Source organism: Mytilus californianus, unplaced genomic scaffold, assembly GCF_021869535.1.
Source record: "Mytilus californianus isolate M0D057914Y unplaced genomic scaffold, xbMytCali1.0.p SCAF_5, whole genome shotgun sequence".
Lineage (NCBI taxonomy): Eukaryota > Metazoa > Mollusca > Bivalvia > Mytilida > Mytilidae > Mytilus > Mytilus californianus.
Genome location: NW_026262701.1, coordinates 51,169,045 through 51,195,627, shown reverse-complemented (window position 1 = coordinate 51,195,627; position 26,583 = coordinate 51,169,045). Strand labels below are relative to the sequence as shown.

The following is a 26,583-nucleotide window of genomic DNA, read 5'->3' as shown; positions in this document are numbered from 1 at the left end:
TATGATTTGTTTACTTGGAATATCATAGGAAATGATTTGAAAATGATTTGTTAACTTTGTTAGCTATCATGGTGTGATTCATTGATGATTTACTACAATGAAAACAATGTTATTGCATTCAGATTTTCTGGGTTTGTCTTTATCTCTGACTTCCGGTTGAGGTCAAATTCAAATTTCAAATACTGTTCTACGTTAACTGAACAAAGAAGGTTGCAAGATGAAGAGTAAGATATACTATCAATGATGACAGTGGTAAGTATCTTAGTCATTAACTTATTGTTTCATGAATTCAATTGTAAGTCAACTATTCAAACATGTCAAAGGTGTTAAACTTTTATATTCGGAAACTGTGCATTTCAATATCTCGTTATGTGTACTGTCTGGATAAATTTTCAAAAAAAAATGTGTAAAAGACATGTAAACAGAACGAGACAAGCAATTAAAGAGTAGCTTCGCGAGTCAGCAGACAATATGCACTGGCAAGTTTTATGTTTAAATTTTTCATGATGTTGACTGGTCAGGTATAGAGCTGTAGCAGATTTGGACCCAGACTAAGACCCATCACCTACTAGTATTCGACATTCTTCTAGTAAACGTGGTTGCCCATGTTGTCAAATCTCGTTAGATTCAAATTCTGCAGAAGTGAGAGAAACTTTTCACAGAGGGAACAATTGCTCCCTCATGACAACCCGAAATAATAATCCCTTAACAATCAGAGGAGTAGCTTATGTAAAATAAAGACAAGTGCACTTCAAAGTTTGGGGGTCTCAGGGGCAGAACAGATTTTTGATCCAGATGTAAATGATTTAATCTGTGAATCGATGATGATGTCAATTATTAATTGACGATTTGCTTGTGATTTGCTTAATGTAGGAATATGATTTACTTCTGATTTGTTAAAGATTTGATAACGATTTGTTTATAATTTCTTCATAATTTGAAAACTATTTGTTTGCGCTTTGCTTGAGGTAGGAATATGATTTACTTCAGATTTGTTAAAGATTTGATAACGATTTGTTTATAATTTCTTCATAATTTGAAAACAATTTGTTTGCGATTTGTTTGAGGTAGGAATATGATTTCATTCTGATTTGTTAAAGATTTGTTAAGAATTTCTTTATAATTTCTTTACAATTTGAAACAAATTTGTTTGTGATTTGCTTAAAGTAGGAAAGCAATATCCTCTGATTTGTTAATGATTTCAATACAATTTCTTGACAATTTGTTTATGATTTGCTTATGAATTGGAAGCAATTTGTTTGTGATTTGTTGTTATGATTTGTTAGCTCATTTGCATGTGAAATTTTATCACTTTCAAATCATAAAGAAATCATATGATTTGGTTATCATTTGTTACCATGATTTGTTCCTCACTTTTTTTTGTTTTGGAACTTAGTTGATAGAGAATACTGTAAAAAGGAAACAGTAAAAGTTGTAAAAATGTATATTAACGAACAGTCTTTATTTTACTTGTTTTATTTTCATTTGAAACATATTTTTTTTTATCTGATTTGTCAAAATGACAAGTGTGCATAATGATTTTATTGTTACAAATCAAATCCCAAAGCCCACTATAACTCTGTAGAAACCACAGCACTATTTTAAAAATTATATCTCTCTGTGAATATCTAGACACAGATGTTTGATACCATAGGTCGTTATAATTAAATCTTGACCATCTAACTTTCACTTGTTTATCAAAGGGTACAACTGTCAACTTTGCTCAAGTCAGTAAACCCTTGCAATGCATAAAATGTAGCTTTACAATAAATATACATGTTTGAACAGGATCTATAGATTGTTTATTATCATATATCAGATAAGTGAATTAGCGATCTTCGAAAATTCTTTATTGCCATGTTTTATATATCTTAGAAACACCGTATGGGGGTGCTCTTAATTGCAGGAAGCTATTAAATACAGATAAGATGAATTGGTGTTCCGAATGAACAACAATTTAGCTTCCGAATATTCCTCCATAGACTATATTTCTAACTAATAAATATGCGTGAACCCTCAGGGGTTCACGCAAAAAACGTATGATAGGTCAGCAATACACATACCCCCTCTAGGAGTAATTGCTAATAGAATCTAAAAATAAATTGAAATGCATGTACCTAAAAATAGATTCGCGGAGACTTCTAAACTGTTAGATAGAAGATACATTGTATTGTGTATAAACTATAATTTAATAAATCAAATTTCCTTTTATACACAACACATTTCCAAGAAAACTTTTATTATATACTAGTAACATACTAAATCTAAACTTCATTATCCAAATTAGATACCATTACATTACAATATACATTTCTATGACTAAAACTGTTACATGTAAATTGAATATGCCTAAAAGAATTGGTAAAATTCTGTGAATACTTGTACAAAAAAGTTTAACATAAATTACATAACAATGCTGAGGAGGTCCCTGCATCAAACTTAAAACTGTATGAAATGTCACAGATCCCGGCAGGTGTGAGCTACTCGACCAAAGAAAATTACCGACCTGGGGAGATCCCGGCAGGCCTATTCCTGGGGACATCCCCGCAGAAATTAACTTAATACCTTAAAATATATAATTGTTTCTGGGGAGATCCCGGCAGGAATTAACTTAATGAATTAAAATACCCAATTGTTCCTGGGAGATACCGGCAGGAATTAACTTAATGAATTAAAATACCTAATTGATCCTGGGAGATCCCGGCAGGAATTGCCTTAAATATTGAAATACATAATTGTTCCTGGGGAGATCCCGGCAGGAATTAACCTATCTGATGTATTATTGAATTGGGGGAGTATAATTTCCCTTTGATTATAAAAGCCAAATTGACTGAAGTTATAATATTGAATGAGTGAAAGCCCCAAGAAATAATGCTTTATTAAAATAGAAATTGATTATATGAAAACTATAACAAAGACTAAAAAAAACACATTTTTTCATGAGCTTTACAAATAACCTTCTTATCAGTCCTGGTGTACCTTATATAACAGTATGAGGACCATCGCCCAGGTTTTTGAATAACATGATCCTCGACTCCAGATACTGCAGCTGAAGTAGCAGCACCAATTATGAAGGAATGACCACAAAACCTGCTTTCTTAATAACCAAGGCGTATTAAAAGTTGTCATAATTAATAAAGAATCCCTAGATACATTTGTAAAGGCCTTGTATCAATTTGAAAGTTTTAACGAATAGAGGAGGAAGTTGTACGGCTGCCATTTCTAAACGATACTTTAAGTACTTATTCATTGTCACAACTGAAAGAAAGCTGTAAAAAGTGCACAATGTAACATTGAATCTATGAAAAGTGAGAAAACTCCTGTTGATAACATGTTGCACAAACGCTGTAATATGTCTGATGTAATTGGTAGCCTGTTCATAGAAACATTAAGTTGCGATTTCTTGATTCCACGCAATATATATGGTAGTCGCTCGGTCCCTGCTGTTGGGTCGTTATGACCTGCACGAAAATAATGATATCGAATCTCAGTTATATACGATTTAATAGTGTCTTGCTGCATTTTTTTTACTGTTCTAACAGTGTGTTTCAAAGTAAATCAAATGGTCCTCTGTAATAGTTGGAAGACAGTTCATGGAACCCTGTATGCCACTTATATTAAGAAATGATTATCATTATTTGTGATGACAGGAGGCAAGGTACTGGCTTTCCTTCTGCTTCCGGTGCTAGCGTTCTGAATTTCTGCATCTGATAACGAGAAAGAGAATCAGCAATGTTGTTATTTTAACCTGTATCTGTACCTGTATCTTGTGATGTAACTGTTGTCATCATGCTGTCATGGCGGTTTCAATGCTGGGGAGATCCCTGCAGCTAGCTTTATACTGTATGAAATGTTCACCTAGGGAGACCCCGGCGGATGTAAAGCTATATAGACTAAAGAGAATAAACGACTTGGAGAGATCCCAGCAGGCCTACAAAACTCCGGGGAGATCGATTCTAGCGGAGTAAAAATAATACTTTAAATACATAATTGTTCCAGGTGAGATCCTGGCAGGAATTAAACTACTGCTTGGGAGATCTCTGCAGCTAACTTTATATTGTATGAAATGATCACCTTGGGAGATCCCTGTAGGTGTAAAGCTATATGAACGTAAGCGAATAAACGACCTGGGGAGATCCCAGCAGGCCTACGAGACTCCGGGAAGATCCCAGCAAAGTAAAAAAAATACATTAAAATACATAATTGTTCCTCGGGAAATCCCGGCAGGAATTAACCTACTGATGGGGAGATCACTGCAGGTAACTGTATACTACATGAAATTTTCACCTGGGGAGATCCAGGCAGGTGTAAAGCAATATAGAATAAAGAGAATAAACGACCTGGGGAGATCCCAGCAGGCCTACGAAACTCCGGGGAAATCCCAGCGGAGTAAAAAATAATACATTAATATACGTAATTCTTCCTGGGGAGATCCCGGCAGGAATTAACCTACTGCTGGGGAGATCCCTGCAGCTAACTTATACTGTATGAAATGGTCACCTAGGGAGATCCCGGCAGGTGTAATGCTATATAGACTAAAGAGAATAAACAACCTGGGGAGAACCAAGCAGGCATACGAGACTCCGGGGGAGATCCCAGCAAAGTAAAAAAAATACATTAAAATACATAATTGTTCCTGGGGAAATCCCGGCAGGAATTAACCTACTGATGGGGAGATCCCTGCAGGTAACTGTTTACTACATGAAATTTTCACCTGGGGAGATCCAGGCAGGTGTAATGCTATATAGAATAAAGAGAATAAACGACCTGGGGAGATCCCAGCAGGCCTGCAAACTCCGGGGAAATCCCAGCGGAGTAAAAAATAATACATTAATATACGTATAATTCTTCCTGGGGAGATCCCGGCAGGAATTAACCTACTGCTAGGGAGATCCCTGCAGCTAACTTATACTGTATGAAATGGTCACCTAGGGAGATCCCGGCAGGTGTAATGCAATATAGACTAAAGAGAATAAACAACCTGGGGAGATCCAAGCAGGCATACGAGACTCCGGGGGAGATCCCAGCAAAGTAAAAATAATACATTAAAATATATAATTTATCTTCCGGAGATCCCGGCAGGAATTGACCTACTGCTGGGGAGATCCCTGCAGACAACTTAATACTGTAAGAAATGTTCACCTTGGGAGATCCCGGCAGGTGTAAAGCTATATAGACTAAAGAGAATAAACCACATGGGGAGATCCAAGCAGGCCTACGAAACTCCGGGGAGATCCCAGCGGAATAAAAAATCATTCATTAATATACATAATTGTTCCTGGCGAGATCCCGGCAGGAATTAACCTACTGGTGGAGAAATCTCTGCAGATAACTTTATACTGTATGAATTTATGTTCTCCTGGGGAGATCCCTGTAGGTGTAAAGCTATATAGACTAAAGAGAATAAACGACCTGGGGAGAACCCAGCAGGCCTACGTAACTCCGGGGTGATCCCAGCTGAGTAAAAATAATACATTAAAATACAAAATTGTTCCTTGGGAGATCCCGGCAGGAATTAACCTACTGCTGGGGATATCCCTACAGCTCACTGTATACTTTATGAAATGTCCACCCGGGGAGATCCCGGCAGGTGTAAAGCTATATTGACTAAAGAGAATAAACGACCAGGGGAAGATGACAGCAGGCCTACGAGACTCCGGGGAGATCCTTGCCGAGAAAAAATAATACATTAAAATACACAATTGTTCCTGGGGAGATCCCTGCAGGAATTAACCTATTTTATGTATTATTGAATAGGGGGAGTATGATTCCCTCGAATTATAAAGGCAAAGTTTCCCCCAATGGAAGAGATTCAGCTGCATACCAGTAAGTGGTGCGAACGTATCCTCTCCTGTTTGCCCTCGAATCCCCGTGCTGACTCTTCACTCCCTGCAGCAGCAGTATGGTAAACCCTGCTATTTACAGACGATGTGTATATAAAAAAGAAGATGTGGTATGATTGCCAATGAGACAACTCTCCACAAGAGACCAAATGACACAGAAATTAACAACTATAGGTCACCGTACGGCCTTCAACAACGAGCAAAGTCCATACCGCACAGTCAGCTATAAAAGGCCCCGAAATTACAATGTAAAACAATTCAAACGAGAAAACTAACGGCCTAATTTATGTACAAAAAATGAACGAAAAGCAAATATGTAACACATAAACAAACGACAACCACTGAATTACAGGCTCCAGACTTGGGACAGGCACATACATACAGAATGTGGCGGGGTTAAACATGTTAGCGGGATCCCAACCCTCCCCTAACCTGGGACAGTGGTGTAACAGTACAACATAAGAACGAACTATAAAAATCAGTTGAAAGAGGCTTAACTCATCAGATCGATTAAAATACAAATACTACAAATAAAGTGGACGTGGCCGGGTACTTGTACATCCATACAACAAAAAGACACTAAGTACAGATCTGAGAGTACTCGCAGTTACTGACACTAGTTCAAAGCCACTAACAACTAATAAAAAAAATCGTGCATCTAAGACTAAATGTGTGTTGGCTTTGAAGTGCTGTCCCAATTGTGTAATTTGTGGATGAACTATGAGTTGCCGTAAGTGCTGTTGAATTAGGAATTGTCGGGACAATGTACTTGTGTGAATCGTGTTTGGAAGGACTGGCGGACTCTTTACCAACGGTGTCGTAGAAGTAGGAGAAAGTCAACGAGAACAGCAGTCCGATCCTCATTGTTTATATTTTAATTGTTTTGGAGATGTTGATTCATCTTGGGATCGCGCACTCGTATTAAAATCAGTGGGCGTGTCTTGTCTATGTACATGCTGTCATGGCCGACATCTAAGACATCGGCCCCGAATTCTAACTATACGAACTAGAGCTATCCTACGAGTGTCAATGGGAAACGAATGTTATTTCTATCTAGCTCAGAGCGGAATCTTGTCAAAGTCCAATTCTCCAAAGGTTCCGGATCATACGGAGTTCGTTTAGGACCCATACTGTAGTTTGTCAAATGTAATGTTAGATAATAAACAGCTGATAAAAATCATAAACACAGTCTTCACAATCAAAATCAAAATCTTAAATGTCCATTAAAGTTCAAAGATTTAATATACTCCATGTGAAATGTTGCAGATTAACAATATGTGTAGATACTTCGATTTCAGTGAAATAATAGCCGTTTATAACAAACATATGACAGGTCAGCTTGTTATTTTTATAATTAGGTCAGCAATACACATACCCCCTCTAGGAGTAATTGCTAATAGAATCTAAAAATAAATTGAAATGCATGTACCTAAAAATAGATTTACTGAGACTTCTAAACTGTTAGATAGAAGATACATTGTATTGTGTATACTATTATTTAATAAATCAAATTTCCTTTTATAGAAATGATATAACATCATGTCATGATCAGTATAATGTAACTTCACCCTATAGTTTTTTAACACAATCTACTTCTTGCTTTTAACCCCAAAGAGGTGTCACTAAAAGTTCATGATCAGTAAACATGTTCTTCGATTAATTTGCACTTCTCATGTGTGCAAATTGGAAGCACACTTTTTTTAACGGTAGAATCATCAAATTTAGCAATAATGTACCCCTGGGGATAGGTAACACAATACAAAAAAAATTTTGGTGTGGTTCGCCTGGTTCGGCAACTGGAGTGAAAACAGTGACAAAATCCTGTAGGATATTATTTTCTCCCTTAGGATTTAAAAAACTCCTACAGGATTTTGAGAAATCCTATGGGATAAAGTCATAATCCCGTAGGATATTTTTAATATCCTACAGGATATTTAAATCCTACGGGATTTATAATCCCTTAGGAGAATAAAAATATCCTACAGGATATATTTTCTCCCTTAGGAGAAATAATAGCATTTCCTACAGGATATTTTTTATCCTATAGGATATTTGTCTAATAAAATAATCCTGTGGGATAATAAATATCCGATAGGATTAATAAAAATCCTAAGGGATTTCATTACAGAAAAAATATCTTGTGGGATAAAAAAAAAATCCTAAGGGTTAAAAATAAATCCTAAGGGAGAATAAAAATCCTATGGGAGATTAAAGCAAATCATAAGAGAGAAAAATCTCCTATGGGAGAAAGAAATCTCCTATGGGAGAAATAAATATCCTATGGGAGAAATAAATATCCTATTGGAGAAATAAATATCCTATGGGAGAAAAAATCTATTTGGAAACAAATCCAAAGAGAATAATTTTTATATGTTCTGGTACTAAGTAAAGGTATTATTTTATTTGACCAAAAGTAAGCTTCTCTGATATGACATAACCAGGCTGCAAAATGCCAATGGTGTATCATGATTGAATGATCAATCTACATATACACAATTTGTTACAATAAAATATTCTAAAGATAAACATGTTTGTTCCAAAGTCTCTTTTTTATTAACTCTGTTATCCTCTTTGTTGAAAACTGGATAATTGTCAATAGCACGAACTAACGTAGTTAAAGCACTCACTACCAGCAAAAATATTTTATCAATTTAGAACTTTATAGGTGGGTGACATTTTTAAAAACAAGCATTTAAAGTTAGTTAATGGTTTTAATGTGCCCAGCTATAAACATACGGCTTTATTAGATATCATTCGAAAGCTTATTTATAAGTGATATCTGTTTGGCGTCATCCTGGAATGCCTACATGTTATCAAATAAATATTCTTCGTTTGCCTAAAACGTAACTTAAATAGATGTTGTTTTCTTTTCAAGTTAATGGATGTTGTTTTAGAATACATTTGACCTTTAGTGAAGAAAAGGAAGTTTAAGAGTTCAAAATTTTTTTTGAATTTAAAAAACAATAAAATTTTATTAATTGCACATTTAATTGCATTTGATGTTTTTTTTTAATAGATTTAAAAACATGGAGGTAATGATATTTAGTCTTATGATTACATATATACATCTTTTTATTTCATAAGCTATTATATGGTTTATTGTAAAAAAAATATAACTGTACAAATCATTTATTTTGATATCAGATTACAATTCGTAGAAATATAAATGTATAAACGGTCAAAGGTTTCAACAATTCAGTTCGCAGATGCTGCCTCATACATCTTACAATTGGACTAGATTGACAATATAGTGTATGCTTGTGGTTTGACTTTTAATGGTGTAAAATTTGGATAGATGTCTTTTTAATTTATACATTTATATATTCATATGACTGTTATTGTGGCATATGTTTTAATATGATGTTGTTTTTTTCTCTATCTGATATATATATATATATATTCCTATTTCATGTGATCGAATAATCATTATTGGTATCCTTAACAGTAACCTGAATAACAATGATTGATTCTTATTTGATGTAAATGTACATATTAAGAAATAACAATGTTGCTCATAGAGAATAGAAGCATTGTTTCACAGGCTGATCATGTCTTCATTTTTGGCTTTGGCATAATGAGCGGTTTCAATGCCTTTTTCTCTACACGATCGTTCTTCTTATTTTTTTTAGTATTTATGTTAGCATACTGAACCAAAAGTTTGTTCCTTTGTCTTCTTATCTCTGAAATTAAATATTAAACATTTAAGTCCTTACCGTCATTTCAAGTAACGTAACTTTTTGCTGAAGATAATTTAATTTTGATGCTTTTTCTGATTGGTTGTCGATTAACTACCCTTTTGTATCCCCCTACACAAATGCCACCGACACCACTGAAGAGTGAGTTATATTCGTTATAAATAATAAACACAAATACAATAATATTTACAATGATATAACCAACACAACAATTTATCTTTTTTTTAAGGAATTATCAGCACCATAAATGCATTATCAATTGTAAAAATATTTTTAAATTTTATTTTGTACTTTTTGTTATTGCGCACTTAAATTTACTTTCTTTTAAACAGAAGCACACCATTTTCATTTGATTTTTGTCAATTGATCAAATCTATTGACACAGGGTATTGTGGCCTTTCTAAAAAAAAATGTATTTGTAGGCGTTCACATTTAGAACTATTATATAAAAGAACAGAAAAATAAAATACAAATTCTGCACAAAGTTTTTGTTTTTGTTTACTTAATGTGAAACGTGCCTCAACGATTCCCTTTTATTCATACACACTAATTCTACATTTTTGTACAATGCACATGTAATGTACTTCCTATTTATCAGTTGCAAGTTAGATATTTGTATATATATATATTGATTGTCACTAACTTAAGTTAAACATTAAGATCTAAGTTTTAATATTTTCCTATTCAACTTGATCGTTTGTTTTCTGATTTTTAAGGGAGGTTAATTAATTACCTGTGGCAGTCAACCGCATATGTTCATGTTCTTTTTCTGTAAAATTTCTGCCTGCAGATGTCCTTAAAAACTTATCACCTGACGTTTCACTGAAATGTCTATATTGTTGTAAAAATATGATTTTCAATTTTTATATAGACAATAAGAAGTCAAACTACCTATAAAAAATTTTACTCCGTATTTGAAATTATTGATTCAAGCAATGACAGCTAATTAATATATGAACATTGCTTAACACGCCTTTAATCTTATTACCTTGATAGTCACATGGTTTCGCGTTGACAGCTAATTACATTTACATTGCAACTCCTTTGTACAAGCAGGGGTGATCAACCTAACTTGAGTTCCTTTGTTCTGCATGCTTTCTTTTGTTCTGTAACATTTTTGGCGAGAATGTCGAATACACGATAAAACTTAGATATATTTATGCGGAATAAAGACTTACTTTCAAAATGTATGTAGAAAAAATCCACTAAATTTCCAGTGTCTGTGCGGGGAATCGAACTCAAGACCTTATGCATATGAAGCCACGATTCATACCCCTCACCAAGACGACTGGATACAAATTCAATGTTAATTTAGAATATGTAAACATTGTATCCGGGGTTCATAAAGGGTATATACTATATAGTAATATATAAAGTATATTATAATTATTGTATGGCATTCTGAACTAGATGTCATAAAGCGTTAATGTTTTTTCATATAGTCTAGAAGAGCTAGGATGTAAAATAGTTATCCCACTCGGACTTGGTGTATCAGTGTAAGATCACCCTCCGGACTCCGGCCAGCGGGATGATCTGACACTGACACACCGCGTCCTCATGGAATAACTATTACGAATTAGTATATGAACTTTACTATACACGCCTTCAATCTTATTACCTTGATAGTCACATGGTTGATTTTGGAGGCCGAAAGTGAGAAATGTGTTAAGATCAAACTAAAGCTATATTGGATGGCTCGGAGACAGAATAATGTATCTTTGGCGAAGAAAACCGAACGGAAAAATACAAGTCTCGAGTCTAAAACGAACCAACAAGGAAAGGCTAAAAAAAGGGGAAAACGACTAAAAGACAAACAACTGTATACAAAAGACGACAATAAATAAATTCAGTCCATCTGTGAAGTTCAGATTTCATTTAAAATATGATCAGCGTACATATGCATTTGACGCTGGCAACAATAATCAATTAATCTGTCCTGAAGTTTTGGAATTTTTGGTAACTAATGCTCAAACAATCTGAACTTTATTTGGCCTGTTAACTTGATTTGATTTGAGAGTGACTGATTAGTCTTTTAAAGATAAAACGCGCGTCTGACGTACAAAACCATAGGCCACTTCCATATGTATATTTGTTGGTTTTTTTTTTCTATTAAAGAAGATTTAATTATCACGTATAAAGTATGCAATAAGTTAACAAATTATAATGTGTAGTGTACCTGAGTTCCTTTGTTGTTTCGTTATTACTGCGTGATGCTGCAAAATAAAAATTCAAATGATTAAAGGGTTCTTTTTTCCCCTCATTTAATTAGTTTTGCCAATAGGACAGGCGCTCCGTGGCAAAAAAAAAATAACAAATAAACACCTGTAGGGCAACATTCAGTCTTTAACAAAAGATCGATCGCTTTGAATATGCCATGCTCTAAATCGACATAAATTTTAAGAACTTGTGAGCATATTTTACAGAAACATTCAAATCTGTTTTAACACCTAAGTGTTATTTCCAAATTGAAATTTAAAGATTTTATCATCGAGTTTATTTTTGACTTTCTTTTTGTAATAACTTCATATTTGGAAAGCATCATACAAAGCATAAAAGTATTCTGGGAACAGAATATTTTAAGAAACAACGAGCAAAAAGAGTGCAATTGTTATAAAAACAAATTTGAAATGTCTTGTTATAATGAAATATTGAAGCCAATTAACAAGAATAGTGACACTAGTTATCCCAACTGATCTCACCATTCAACGAGGCTTTTGGTTGTATAATTGTCTTATACTTCTGAAGGTTTTTGTTGGTATTTTGTTGTCTCTTTGAAATCCGTCGGTCCAATCGTAAACAGAATGACCAACGCAGATTCAAAAGTCTTGATTTCAGAAAGGGACAAGTCATACCTCATGATACATTGTGGCAAAGCCACCATGAAGTAAAACAAAGTTTACTAAAATTATAATCTGCAAAAAGCTAGATTTTTTATTCACAACATCTTTGAAACATTTAAACATGTCGGAGTCAACGTTTCGTTCAATCGACAATCGGCATTCTTATTGGTACCAATATTGCGCCTCTGCTTGGCGACTTGTTCCTTCATTCTTACGAGGCAGAATTCATACAGAGGCATCCCAAGATAAAAATACACGAAGCTGGCTCAATCTTTTAATTGTACTTTCTGCTTTATAGATGATGTATTTTCACTGAATATTTAGTGTCTATTCTGACTGCATTTACCCCGATTGGGTTGAAATAAAGGAATCCAAGGATACAATTAAGACTGCCTCATTCCTTGCTATTATCTAGACTTTGATCATAAGGGTTGACTTTACGTCAAAAAAGATGATTTACTTTTTTCTTTATTTTGAACCTTCCATTTCTGAGTAATAACATTCCGGCTTTTAAATATTATTTAGTATGTTGGTTTGCATCTTTACAATACGAATCCTGACGTTATCAACAGTATCTATTTTGTCTTATAAATAGTTGAATAAGACGAATAAAACAGACACCATGACACAGAGAATAACGACAAAAAGAAAAACAACAGTCTACAAAATACAACATATGAATTTGAATACTGAGAAATACGACATCACTACCTTGGGTGATCTGAGTTGCTCTACAAGAGGCAATTGTCTTGTCGTTTTGCTGATGGCAAGAAAAAATTGGTGACGTCATAAACGGGGAAAAGGAGATTTCATTTTGGCCATGACAAAATGAATACATCTGTGGCCAAACGAGGAGAAATTATAAGTAAAACACTGAGTGATTGGAGACAAATAGTGCATATATCTCAAATTGGTATGTTGAATAGTATAACCAAATCTTTCGCAACATTTTCAATCACAATATAAACACAGAAAAGTGTATTGATTGTAAGATGTACAATAGTTAGATTTATGGTTGATAAATAACCTTCATAGAAGACGAATCAAAAACTCAGAAAGTTTAAAGTAAGTGGTGAAGCAATAAATTATGAAACGACATGTATGGTTTTGTAAGGAATTATCTTGCATTCAAACAAATCAGTGGTATTTTATTATACAAATGTTGCTTCCCGTCTTTTCGGATACCTAACAAAGAATTGTAGTAACAGTTCTTTACTGGACATTGCATATTTATCAATATCGGAAAACCTTATGGGTAACTGGGGAATAGAAATATGGCCATTTAGGTCTTCTACCCACCGGTAGTAAACCTTTGCCAAAGTGGGGCGTCCGTTTGGCTGTGCGGGGGTGTAAAAGTATGCACAAGTCCGGCCAGAATGAGATTAGAGGTTAAGCAACCAACAATCAACAATCAATCTCAACTTAGAAAAAATTGTCATTGTATCAATATGAATAATAATTAAACACTCCGATTTGTTAAACATAAGTATATGAAAGAGGGCACACTTTCTTGTAAGATAAAGCAACATACTCATGTGATACTGTAACCAAAATTATTTTGGTGAATGCTGTTTCGCGTTTAGACCATTACGGTTGACTTTTGCAGCCTTGTATATTACCAATTTTTTCACCGTGTTTAATAGAAATTTGACATACTCACGACAAGTTACATTTTGGAGTTTTTGTAATCGTGCAAGTCGCAAAAATAAATAGTTTTTATTAAGGTGGTATATACACTACAGGGAGACAACTCTGAAAAATCAGCTGACTGAACGTTTTACTCTCGTTCTACTGTTAAGGAAATATTAAGATTCTCAATGATCAAAATAAGTGTTTGTCAAACTGCTATATATCCAATATAATTTTTCTAATGAAGTGTGTAGTTCAAGTTTTTTGAAATTTTTATATTTTTGTCAAAGGATCAAAGTAAATATTTTGTCAAAATTTTATGAAAATTAAACAAGCCAAGACAACAAGAAATCGTATAAAGACAAGACATCTTTTCTGAAGATGGAGTTCTTATCGATATAAATAAAATATCAATTTATTTTATAGACTAGTTCATAAAACATGAAACCAAATGCATATATAACTAGTGCTGCTAATTAACAGCTTAATGTAAGACCTAGACATTATATATACCTTCACTGGAACTTCCAATATTTAGAAGTTGGAGATTTGTAATTTCATATAGACTTTCCTCAATATTTGTTGATCTACAAAAACACATTAAAAGAATATTGCCAGTAGTCAAATGTTTATCTATATTACCCTTTACGAAAACGTCTTTCTAAAATTGTAATTTTAATGTTTGAAGGACAGCCTTTGTTAGCAAGCACAAATACCTAACGTCCAGTCTTTTTCTAGAATGCAATTGGTGAATATTAGCGAAACAATTGTAAAGTTATTCTGATCAGAAAATTCAATTAAGGAGAACGGTTTTTCCAACCAAACTAATGCAAAGAGCGTAGAAAATAGTTAAAGGCTTAAGCGTTTCGGACGCATGAAATCTGTAATGTGTTGTTTTTATTTTTTAAAGCACTGGGTCGATATCATTGTTGTTTGACTATCCGTCTCGAGGATATCATTTGCTCAGAAGTCAGTAGTGTGGTACTAACCTGAATTATAACACATCTTTCTAAAATTGTAAGTTTATAAATTTTAATATTATAAAGAAACTAATGTTTCAACTCCCTTAGGCAAAGTACACCTTGGATAGATTTGATATTTTTGTCATATAGCTCTTTAACAGTTTCGGTTCTTATACTTCCGTGTCTTTTAAATATTCGGCTATGAGCGTTCCTGCTGAAGGTAAATATAGAAAATTATCACGCGCTGCTTTCATTTTTTAAACGATATGTGTAACTGCACTTGTATTTGTGGTCAGTTTTCTTTGGAACTTGTTTTATTAGTAAGTTATCTTACCAAGGTAGATCAAACCATTTTAGATGAATTGATCCGTCACGACAATTACATAAATGATTAACTTCCTTAACGTTAACACATCAAATATTAAAGTTAGTCAAATGCAAAACTACACTGTGTCAATTAAATTGACAACAAACATCAGTCCCTTTTAATCCTATTAACGTAATGCTCAATGTTGTATTGCACATGAGACCTCTGTGGCCGAGTGGTCTTAGTAGACCAAATTCTTTATCTCACTAAGGTTGTGCATGTCAGTTTCAGTTCCGCACTTTGTAGGTTCGTTGGACTCCTGTTTGAATTGAGTAGGATTGTCAGTAACCACAGAAATTGTGTAAACTAACCATGCAAACATACTTCACAAGTTGTTCTTACAATTACGGTTAATATACCTGTTGAAAACATTTGATGCATACATGTACATGTAGCAGCTTGAGCTTTCTTACCTGTCAGTTTTTGTGGTACCATCACTAATGCATCTGGAACCTCCAATTGAAGTGTCCGAACGTTGTTTTAGTAATTGAAACCCTAGTTCAAATACAATATTTTTTTATTGAATGCTATGGATTATATGTATTGCTTGTTAACAATTTGCGATATAACTCAAGTAATAGATATAAAAAGATGTGGTACGATTTCTTATGAGACAATTATCAATCCGAGACTAAAGGACGCAGATTTGTTAATTATTTCCAATATAGTACGCCGCAATTTAGTATATATCGTTTGTCAGCCAATCAAAGAAGGGATACATACTGTTTTTAAATTAGTAGTATGTTTAATCTGTTTTATAATCGACATATGAAGAAATCGTTTGATCGCCAAAACATAACCCATATTGATAGTAAGTTATACAAGGCTGTCTTTCATTTATGTTTTTAATTAACTATTTCAACCCGGTATCAATGGCGCCCAACGATAGACATAAAGCATGTGGTCGGGTTAAACATGTTTTGATTTGAACATCAGGTCTAGCTATAAGCACACACATTTGACGGTTTGAATACAATTTCAATCGCATGCCTCCAATTGTTGTGAGATGAGGTGCACTGACAAGGTATAAAACAACTCGTGCTATGCCTACATACTCCAACCATATGAAAGTCATATAAAGTAGCTAAGAACGTTTTCTCCTTTACAATTAACTGTAGAGAACACCCCAAATTTACAAGTTATAGTTGGTTAACAAAAACATTAAATGTACAATAACTTTTCTTTAATATCCTTCCAAATGCATTAAGACATGTAAGAATAAGTGCTCTTTTAAAATAAGACACTATTAAGATTCAAGAGCAGATAGATAGATAAACCATTGTTTGGCAGTGTAAGGCGTAATATTGTAAATAATGACTTACTCTGGACTAAAACCAACGTTATAATGATTATCAATAAAGCTATCAATATTAATGAAATCCCGCCAACCAGATCAGTGCGTATGGAAGCACTCGGTTCAGCTGTAAATAGGAAGTCATTATACTGACAATTGTAGACAACATTTATAAGAAGGTTTAAATAAAACATACCCGATACATAAATAAAATGTATTTTCCGTTTGAATTTTAAATAAGAACAGTTATGTCGGTAATCAATGATAAAATTATGCAGACTGTATCCTTTGGGTTCAATTTTGATATACCCATTTTAGCATTTTTGAACAACGGGATTAATTACCTTTGTGATATAACAATAATGACCCAAAACTGTCATCAGAGTTACAAGGCTTATGATTTTTTACACCAGATACGTGTATCGTGTACAACAGACTCATCAGTGTTGCACAAATTAGCGTGATTAAGGACTAAAAAATCCAAAAGGTTTTTCCAAATACAGCTAGGGTAATATATTTCTGGGGTAAATTATCCTTAGTATTTTGAAGAATTTTATATAGTTTATTTATAAATATGATCAAATCTTTGATATTTTATGTCAATACATGACAAATTAGATACTCCAAATATCGAAATCTATTGCTTGTGCAGATACGAACTTCTTTATAAACTTTTGAAAGTGTAAATATAAAAAGATTAAATGTATACCCTTCTAAAGTGTTACTCTGCAATGGTATAAACACGATTTATAGTTCCACATATTGTAAATTCATACCTCTGGTAACACATCGAACTGGCTTCGATTCAGTCCGTCCTAAATAATTTTCTGACGATATTTTGAATACGTATTCTGTAGAAGGGATTAGGCTTTTAACATGTAACAGGTAAATAGTAAGCTGATCATCATACTCTTTAAAAGGCATATTAGTGAAATATATGTCGTTCCTTGTTTTATAGAGCAGTGTAAAGTTCGACTTCGGTACCACACTCAAATCTGGTATCCATGCAATAGACGCAGTGGTAGACCCAGTACTTTTTGCAGCAACAGATTTGACTTTTGTCGGTCTCGCTAAAATATACCATACACGTATTTAATTGTCAATTTCATTAAAACTTTTAAATCGGCATAACTTCAAATATAAATGTCTTAAATTGAAAATATTATTTACAAAAAAATAAACGACGAAGTTTATAGTAATTTTATTCGTGTTGCTCAGTCTAAAGTTTTTTTTATGCTGTGTTATGTGAACTATTGTTTGTCTGATGGTTTTTCTCTTTTACCCATATGGTGTTGTCATTTTATTTTCCACTTACGAGTTTGAATGTCCCTTTGGTATCTTTCGCCTCTCTTTAACAGTTGTAAGTAAAGTCGAAAAGAGAAAAAAACTAACACTTCATTTATGTAACGTACGAATACGTCGCCAAATTCAGACCATTTCAGACGTCGTTTATAAAAAAAATCTTTATTAATACATATGCCATTATCTTTTATATCTTAAAGTAATTTTTTAAGATAATTACTTACAATGCACAGTCACAAGTACATACGATGAATATTCATACCCAACCCCATTTCTTGTTGCACATCTATAAGAACCACTATTTGCTCTTTTTACATATCTTATAAGAAACTGTTTATTTGATGATGACCAGTTAGTTTGTCCTGTCCACCGATATTCGCATTGTGGTCTACAGTTGGCCAAACACGTTATTAAAACGTGTTTATTCTCTTCCACTATAAATGACGTGCTGTTTGGTGACAGGTGCACATTATCTGGTGCATCTAGAAATGAATAGGAAAATTATACAAACTTTGAATTTTTATTTGCATGATGTTGTAATTTACATTTTACTGGTGTATGTCAGTTGTTAAAAGATACTTTTAACCATTGAAAAGAAGAATTATCAGCATACAATTGATTATATACGGCAATACTAATATTTGGTGGCTATATAATGTCGTACAAAACCCAGTCACCCTAATCGAATACAAAAGTTTTTGTTAATGTTTTTTTATCAACTTTCAACAATGTAATTTGCACAATACACAAACGTTATTGCCAAGGATACAGAAGAGAGCCAAAAGATACCAGAGGGACATTCAAACACTTAACTCGACATCAAACTGACAACGCTTAGGCACAAAATGAAAAAAATACCAAAAACACACATAATACAGAACGCAACATGAAAAACTAAAGACCGAACAACACGAACTCCAACAAAAATCGGAGATAAAGGGTAAGTAAATCCTGCACCACATGTAACACCTGTCATATAGCTCATGTAAAGTACAAACCCGATGATAAGTCTATTCTATAGGTGGTCATACTTGAGAAAAGAGGACGGGATTGTGGTTACGAGAATTGGATCATATTCGTTGTCACCTGTGAACTAGATATCCAACCAAATCGTGGTGGTGTCTGTCAAATTGTCGAAGAGATGATTTCAACATCACCGCTTGGGACTCCCTTGTGTGCAACAACCCTCTATTAAGGAAAACAAATATGAAATACAAGCTCCAGAATATCGTAGCAACTTATATAATCCATTATGAAAGAAATGTAAAGTTCACAATTTGGAAGCTGAAATCATCTCTTTCTAGGTGAAAGACAAGAGATGAGAGCAGATGTAACTGTAGCTGTTGTATCATTTTTCACCAAGTTCAATAGGATAGATGCGTGCAACATAGTCACCAAACTTAGTTTAGCTTATTCAGTGACAGGAAATAATCTATCAGACTATATAGCGGAAAGTGACATTTAAGGATAACGATAGAATTTTTGCATTCTTATTTAGAAGATCCTGTATAGAGCTTGCCTCATATGAATAATCTGAACATCTGGACAAAGCATTTTCTCTACCTTTACCTTTAAATTTCAAATGTTAATTCATTCAGAAAATCAGATATTGCTAGATAACTTCATTTTGTAATTCAACACTAAGACATGTTGTTTTTGATTCTGATGTTTCTGATATATTTAACAGATAACTTTACATATTGTATTTATTAACAATGCTTAACAATATCTTATTTAAACATTCCTTTGTTAAGAAGTTTTCAAAAAGCGTTTTCTTTTAGTATTAGTTTTAACTGTTAGCATGGTTAGTTTAGTGGTTAATTTGTACGATATTTAGTTGTTAGTTGATTAGTTAATAGCAGTTGTTTTAATACGAGTTAAATATGTTCCATTGCAATATTGGAATCAAACTTACGGGAAGTAGAAATTACTGTTTTATGTAAATATAAATTGTAGTTTTAAAATTTCTTTTTGTTTTTTTCGTTCTCTATAAAAAAATTTCTTACTATAATATAATGATAACATTATTTCTTTGGGCATAAAACGGATTTTCCTAAAATATACTTCATCAGGTACGCTCGTGATCAACTGTTTTGTGTCTTTAAGATCATAAAACATGTAGAAGTCAAAGAACTCTTTTATCTTCATATAATGTATTTATTAACAATGCTTAACGGTATCGTTTCTAATAATTCCTTTGTTTAGAAGTTTCAAAAAACGTCCTCTTTACATGTAATGTTCGTGATCAATTGTTTTGTGGCTTTGAGATCATAAAACATGTAAATGTCAAAGAACTCTCAACAGATCATTCAATTTCAGCCAATATCAACATTGCCTTTGATTCATATTCACAGACGCCTGCACGAGTTGGTTGACCGTAATGGAATATCTGTTTCACAGATGACGAAGGATATGTTCTGATTGTCCTTACCATAATCATGTCCTTTTTACCTCGAATGTGACCTATCGAATTAGACTTATCATCGGGTGTGTACTTAATGAGCAACACGATGGATGCCACACGTGCAGCCGTATATGCTTACCCTTTTGGAATACCTGATCTCCCCTGGATTTTGATGATGTTCTTGTTGCTTGGTATTTTCTATGTTGTGTTTTGTATACTGTTTGGTTTTGGATCGTTTTCATTTTATGCCATGGCATTTCTAGTTTGTTTTCGACTTTGTTTTTTAATATCCCTACGATATCTTTCTTATTTGTTTCCCTGTTCACAGACCATATTGCGGCGTTTGAATCGTATTGTATTTGTGTCTTATTCATTATCGCATTGGTGGACATACAACTTTATAACAAAATCCAATCGGAAAATTGTGAAGCAGTTGATATATAAAAAAGAAGATGTAGTACTAGTGTGAATACACAAAATTGTTATAATGACGCAGCGGTTTAAGTTTTATTTTAATTTAAGTTTTACTAGAAACAATACTTGCAGTTTATAATAACTGTAATTGATTTCTCTTTATATCCAATCTCATTGAATGCTCTACATGTGTATTCTCCATCATGTGTCTTCTTTAAAGAATATTCGTAGAAATATGACCTTGGAAGTGTTCTGTTATCTGGATACGTCCACGTAAAGTTACACACAGGATAGCAATCAGCCGAACATGTTATAGAGCTTATTGAGCCACCTTCTGTTATTGTATATACTTCTGTTGAAGGAGATAGGACAACTGTCTCTGGTGCATCTTGAATTTTGAAAATAAATTGATCATGAAGAATGTACAGGCCAATTAAAGTTTTAAGAAAATGTTTTGTTATTTTCATATTTTAAAATACAATTAGCTCCCAAGATATTTACCGACTAGCAATATTGTTTCTTCTTATTTTTAACCTTTAGATGGGTAATGCATGTAATAATCGTGTTTAGCTATTAAAAGGAAAAGAATGTCAACATTGAAAGTAAAACAAGGTTGAACCATTTCGTTGACTGATTTGATCCCACAAAAATCATTCTTATACAGGTAAAAACGATGATTAATATATTGTTTTAGTCTATAATATGAAATTAAACAGACCCAGAAAAATCCAACTGCATTTGGTCGCTATCTTTTTATAGTGAAATGTATGCCTATAGCGGATTTAAGAACCGTCGGCAGTCTTCGAAGGTAATCTCGATGGTTTATTAGATGGCGTCTAGACTAAAATACACACGAAATGCTGATATATATATTATTGAGTCAATACATTTTTTAATTGTTTATTTTAGATTTTTTTGTAATTTGGAAATACGTTGAAGTATGTTATACATCAAATATAAGAATTTGAGTCTAATCGGTGAACATGAATTTGACAGCTAATGCCCCTTTAATGAAACAAATTTAAGCTAAAAAAAATAATTTTAGTTGAACTCCGGAAAAGAGAAACTGATTCAACAAATATAACTAAAACACGTGAAAGTAAATCTCAGATCAGAAGATATTTTTTTGTTTTCAGTTTGCATTGCTCAAACTTAAGTTTTCTGTGTAATGTTTAGTCTTGCAGTTTTGATATTTTAAACCATTGCGTTGTCTGTTTGGTGATTTTGGTAATAATCTTGAAATGACTTTAATTAATGGTATATGAGGTGTCGGTATATTACCAAATTTACATTAGATATGCTATTTAATATCGAGTTGGAAGTCAATTAAGTGCGTGTTTATGTCCTTGTCTCCGAATCATCTCGTAGATATAGAGATTATTACAGATACTGATTTATATGACATATAAATGCCATATGTAATTATGCAAACAGAAACTCTACTTCACTTTTTCGGTTGTGACAGTAATATGATTATAAGACTTCGATGTATTTTATATTTACAGAAGGTGTTCAATATAAACAATAACCGATATATTATTAGCGGGAAGATGAATCACATATGACCGCGTTCGGTCATACGTTTCCAATTTGTGTAATATTAACCAGTCAACCTAGTTGACACTAGTTTTACACATTGTTAATAATCTTCGTGCTAACGGTTAATTTATTTTAAATTTTTCAAATCTTTTTTAATTCGGATAAGGAGCTGACAATTCCAATATTTGATATAAATGTATAATGACAAACCACTTTGAAATGATAGACATATTTGAGAGTTATTGAAATTTGATCAATAAATTGTTCTACGTTGACAACTTCGTCCTGCAAATTTCAGCTATCAGACGTATAATTGATTTTACGTGGAATAAAATACTACTTTCATTTTTATTTCAATAGACAATTTATGACTGCTCTGTTTATGAAAATTTATCGGAAACGAAAACACGGTACTGTCACATTTTTGGCACTTGCTATCATTATAACCTCCATTCTAGTGCGACGGTATATACTTATTGGGGTAGTCCGTCAATGCGTTCGTTCGTCTTTATCTGTTTTGTAGTCCGACCATTCTTCCCTTTGATGAGGGGCGTAAAAGGGGGGAGGGGGTATCTGCACGGAAGAACGCGAAATAAAATTGCCATTTCCCGATGAACGAACAATTAAAAATTTCTTGCACGTTGATCTTTTTACCGATTTTACGAAACACGGTGAATAACAAACCTTTTTCAAGGCTGCTCGTGAAATAAAAATGGCAAAACACGTTGCACGAAAATAACCCTTACCACCCTCTTTGATTATGCCATTGCTTTATTTGGGGGTGGGAGTACATTCGTGTCCTAAACTGCTTTTAAACCCTTTATTGCAATTTATTGGACATTTCCCCAATTGAAACCACAAAATGCTATTGTGCATTTGATCTTTACAATTTTTGGGTATCTTAAACAGAGCATGGAGTTTAAACAAGGTGACGGTACCTTGTGGTATATCTAGTTCCTGTCTTCCAGGGAGTCTATTGTAACGTAAAACACGTCATATAAATATATAGCTTTTATGCTTTTATGAAATTGAGAAGATGTGGTATGATTGCCAATGAGACAACTCGCCACAAGAAACCAAATGACATAGAAGTTTTATGTATGGACAGTGTATTAACTTAACTATAAATCGATTTTTTTTAATTGATATGTTTTACTGCTGCCTTTATTTCCTTCGAAACAATATATTCACTACTTACACAGTACTTTCATGGTAATGTATTTACTGCTATCTGTTCGTATGCTGTTTTTAGCTTGACACCGATATTTTCCAGATTGCGAGATTGTAATATTTTCTAGTATGAACTCAGATCCTTCTTTATAATAACTTGGTCCAATCCATTTGAAAGTGCAAATTGGCCAACATACAGCAGAACACGTGATATTTTCTACTGTTTCCCCTTGTGTTATTTTAAATTCAGTAGATGAAGGTAACACTATTACAGATGAAAACACTAAAAAGAAAATAATTTCTATTAACTCAAGTTCATGGTTTTTTACAAACTATATTTTAGCATACCCTTTATCATGTTTATAGAATTGAACATATGTTTTGTCAAAATCAGAAAAATGACAATGGTTAGGGCACACAAAATTTCCTTAATAGGAACAAAACATGTCATTTAATATATATAGATTACCACAAAGGAGCAATTTATTTTATAACGAGATCCATCTACGGAAGCATGAAATTTATTAAGTGTTTTCATTTACTATCAATTGGTCGATACCACTACTCGTGAACTGTTAGTCCCCGATGGTATCACCAGTTCAGTAGTCAATGCCTCGATACTGATATGACTTATTGCATATTTAAAAATAATTCCCCGTTGATAAATTAAGAAAGCTATACCACCAAACTAATGTCTTAATTACACCAGGCAACTTTGACCTTAGATGAATTAAGCCTTTGGTCTTACACATGTTACAGCTCTTAACGTTTCTACGGATATATACATTCCTGGCTTTCAACTGTTGTGGTTTGAGCGTTCCTGCTTAAGGTTAATGAACGCACGAAATTTAAAAAGTATTATTATCACTTGATACACATCCGAAAGCTGATACGGCATTCCGTATTTAAGAATGCTTTGATATCTGACATTGAACTTTATAATGATGATTTCTATCATGTCAGCCATATCAGATCTTTTAAGTAGTTTGATCATGTAATATGTAGAATTTTATACAGCCACATAACGCTCAGTAAATAGGAATGATTTGATATTTGCTTTAGAGCTTAACAAATTCTGAGATGCACACGATTTACAGATCGGCTGGACAGTACATGTGACGTCATTCTTAAAAATACTTTAAATGTCTATTATACCACCTGCAAATATACTGTCCACGAACTTGTGCACTTGGCATTATCATTACAACGGATGCGACATATGGAGCAGGATCTGTTTATCCTTCTGAAGCACTTGGGACCCTAGTTTTAAGTGGAATTTGTGTTGTTTAACCTTTATATGAGCATGTAGTGTTTGGTAAAAGAGGGACGAAAGATACCAGAGGGACAGTCAAACTCATAGATCGAAAACAAACTGACAACGCCATGGCCAAAAAAAAAAAGACAAACAGACAAATAATAGTACAGATGACACAACATAGAAAACCAAAGACTAAGCAACACGAACCCCACCAAAAACTGGGGATGATCTCAGGTGCTACTGTTGTTTGTCTTTTCGTCTTCATTAGACATGGTATTCACTTTTTTCGTATTATTATTTCAGCTCGTCCCTTTGATAGCTCCTTTTTTGTGAAACGTTTTGTTTTCAATGGAAAGATGTTGATTTTGTACTTCATTTAACACAGATGCTAATTCAAAACTCAAATTTTAACTATAATATGACTCATGCGCGCCCTTAAAGTTAATAAAAATAATTTAAAAGGCAGATGTTATACTGAATTCGTAGTAAGGAATATAACTATGTTTGGTTGGCTAATATACTTGTCTAAATGACTTGTTTCCGATCTCTTGACGAAATATATTTATATAGATTTCGTCTAAGTATTGTCAATATACTTGTTTATACACATTCTTTTATTGATATCTTCCTGCTTGGTTACTATTTTAAGCAAATGAAGCCCACCTTACGACGTTTGTTCAAACTTCCTATAGAAAGAAGACAGAAGATTACTACTTCCAATTAACCTACAAATACATTTTGGTATTTCTTATACCATGCATATTAAATAAAATCAGACTTATTGGTTGTTTTTCACTTATAATTGTTTATAAGTTGATAAGTGGCCAACATAACAGAGATAGCTACCATAAATAGAAAGACGACAATTCAAGACAAACAATTTTCAAACGACAACTACGATTATTAGTATACTCGTGTTAATCATGTTAATACCACTGAAATATCATTTTAATGTCGATCATGATGTTTGCACTAAGTTTAAACAGATTAAATAATAAATTGACCAGAGCAGAAGCAATAAAAATAAACTAAAATGTCAATAAAAGAAGAAGTATAAGTTCTTGTAAATATCATCCAATAAAAGTCCATGAACGTAAATGCACACTAAGCGGAATTTACAAATTAAGTGAATTGAGATCTCAAAAAATGTTTTAACAAAAAAGCCTATGTTGATGAAACTGTTACAATTCAAAAACTTCGTGAGTGCTCGTGTTTGCTTTTTACTAAATAAATATGAATGTTAAATGTCATTTTTAGGAATATAGTGTTGATTACTCGTCTGATTTGTGTTTTGTGTACTGTTGTTTTTCTTTTCGACATTTTTCATTTTTGGCCATGACATTGAGAGTGTATTTTCGACCTATGAGTATGCATATCACTTTGGTATTTATTGCTTCTCAATCGGGAGGATCTTTTAATTTTATTTATTACTCTCTTGTTATTGAGTACGATGTATAACTTGTATAGCGCTGAAATTAATATTATCAAAACGTTTGATTTCTCAACCCTGTTTACCATTATTCCCCATGTGAAATTGGAAAATCGCCTAATAGAAATAATCCACAATGCTTTTCAATATAACAATGGTAGCATACGCTATAAATTTATTACTTTGGGATACCATACGGAATATTTTGTTAATAGTGAACAAAAAGGTAAAACATGCTACACAGAGGAACAAGTGATCAGTATGGCGGAGTTTCTTATTGACAACATATTTGTTCAACTTGGAGGTAGAATCTTTCAACAAATTGTCGGCATTCCTATGGGAACGAACTGTGCGCCTCTCCTTGCCGACCTCTTCTTGTTTTCATATGAGTCGGAGTTCTTTCAGACACTTGTCAAACACAATAAGACCAAAGAAGC

At 33.3% G+C, this 26,583-nt stretch overlaps 1 protein-coding gene across 1 annotated transcript; it reads right to left on the bottom strand.

Moving 5' to 3' along the window:
* Positions 1 to 8,891: 8,891 nt before the first annotated feature.
* LOC127702028 (uncharacterized) lies at positions 8,892 to 16,943 on the bottom strand. Its single transcript, XM_052206004.1, has 7 exons — positions 16,940 to 16,943; positions 16,659 to 16,757; positions 15,750 to 15,831; positions 14,521 to 14,594; positions 11,715 to 11,751; positions 10,272 to 10,360; positions 8,892 to 9,523 (listed from the first exon to the last, which is right to left on the bottom strand). Exons 1-7 carry the CDS (start codon positions 16,941 to 16,943, stop codon positions 9,390 to 9,392), a joined length of 519 nt encoding a protein of 172 aa, XP_052061964.1. The 3' UTR covers positions 8,892 to 9,389.
* Between the last annotated feature and the right edge of the window lie 9,640 nt (positions 16,944 to 26,583).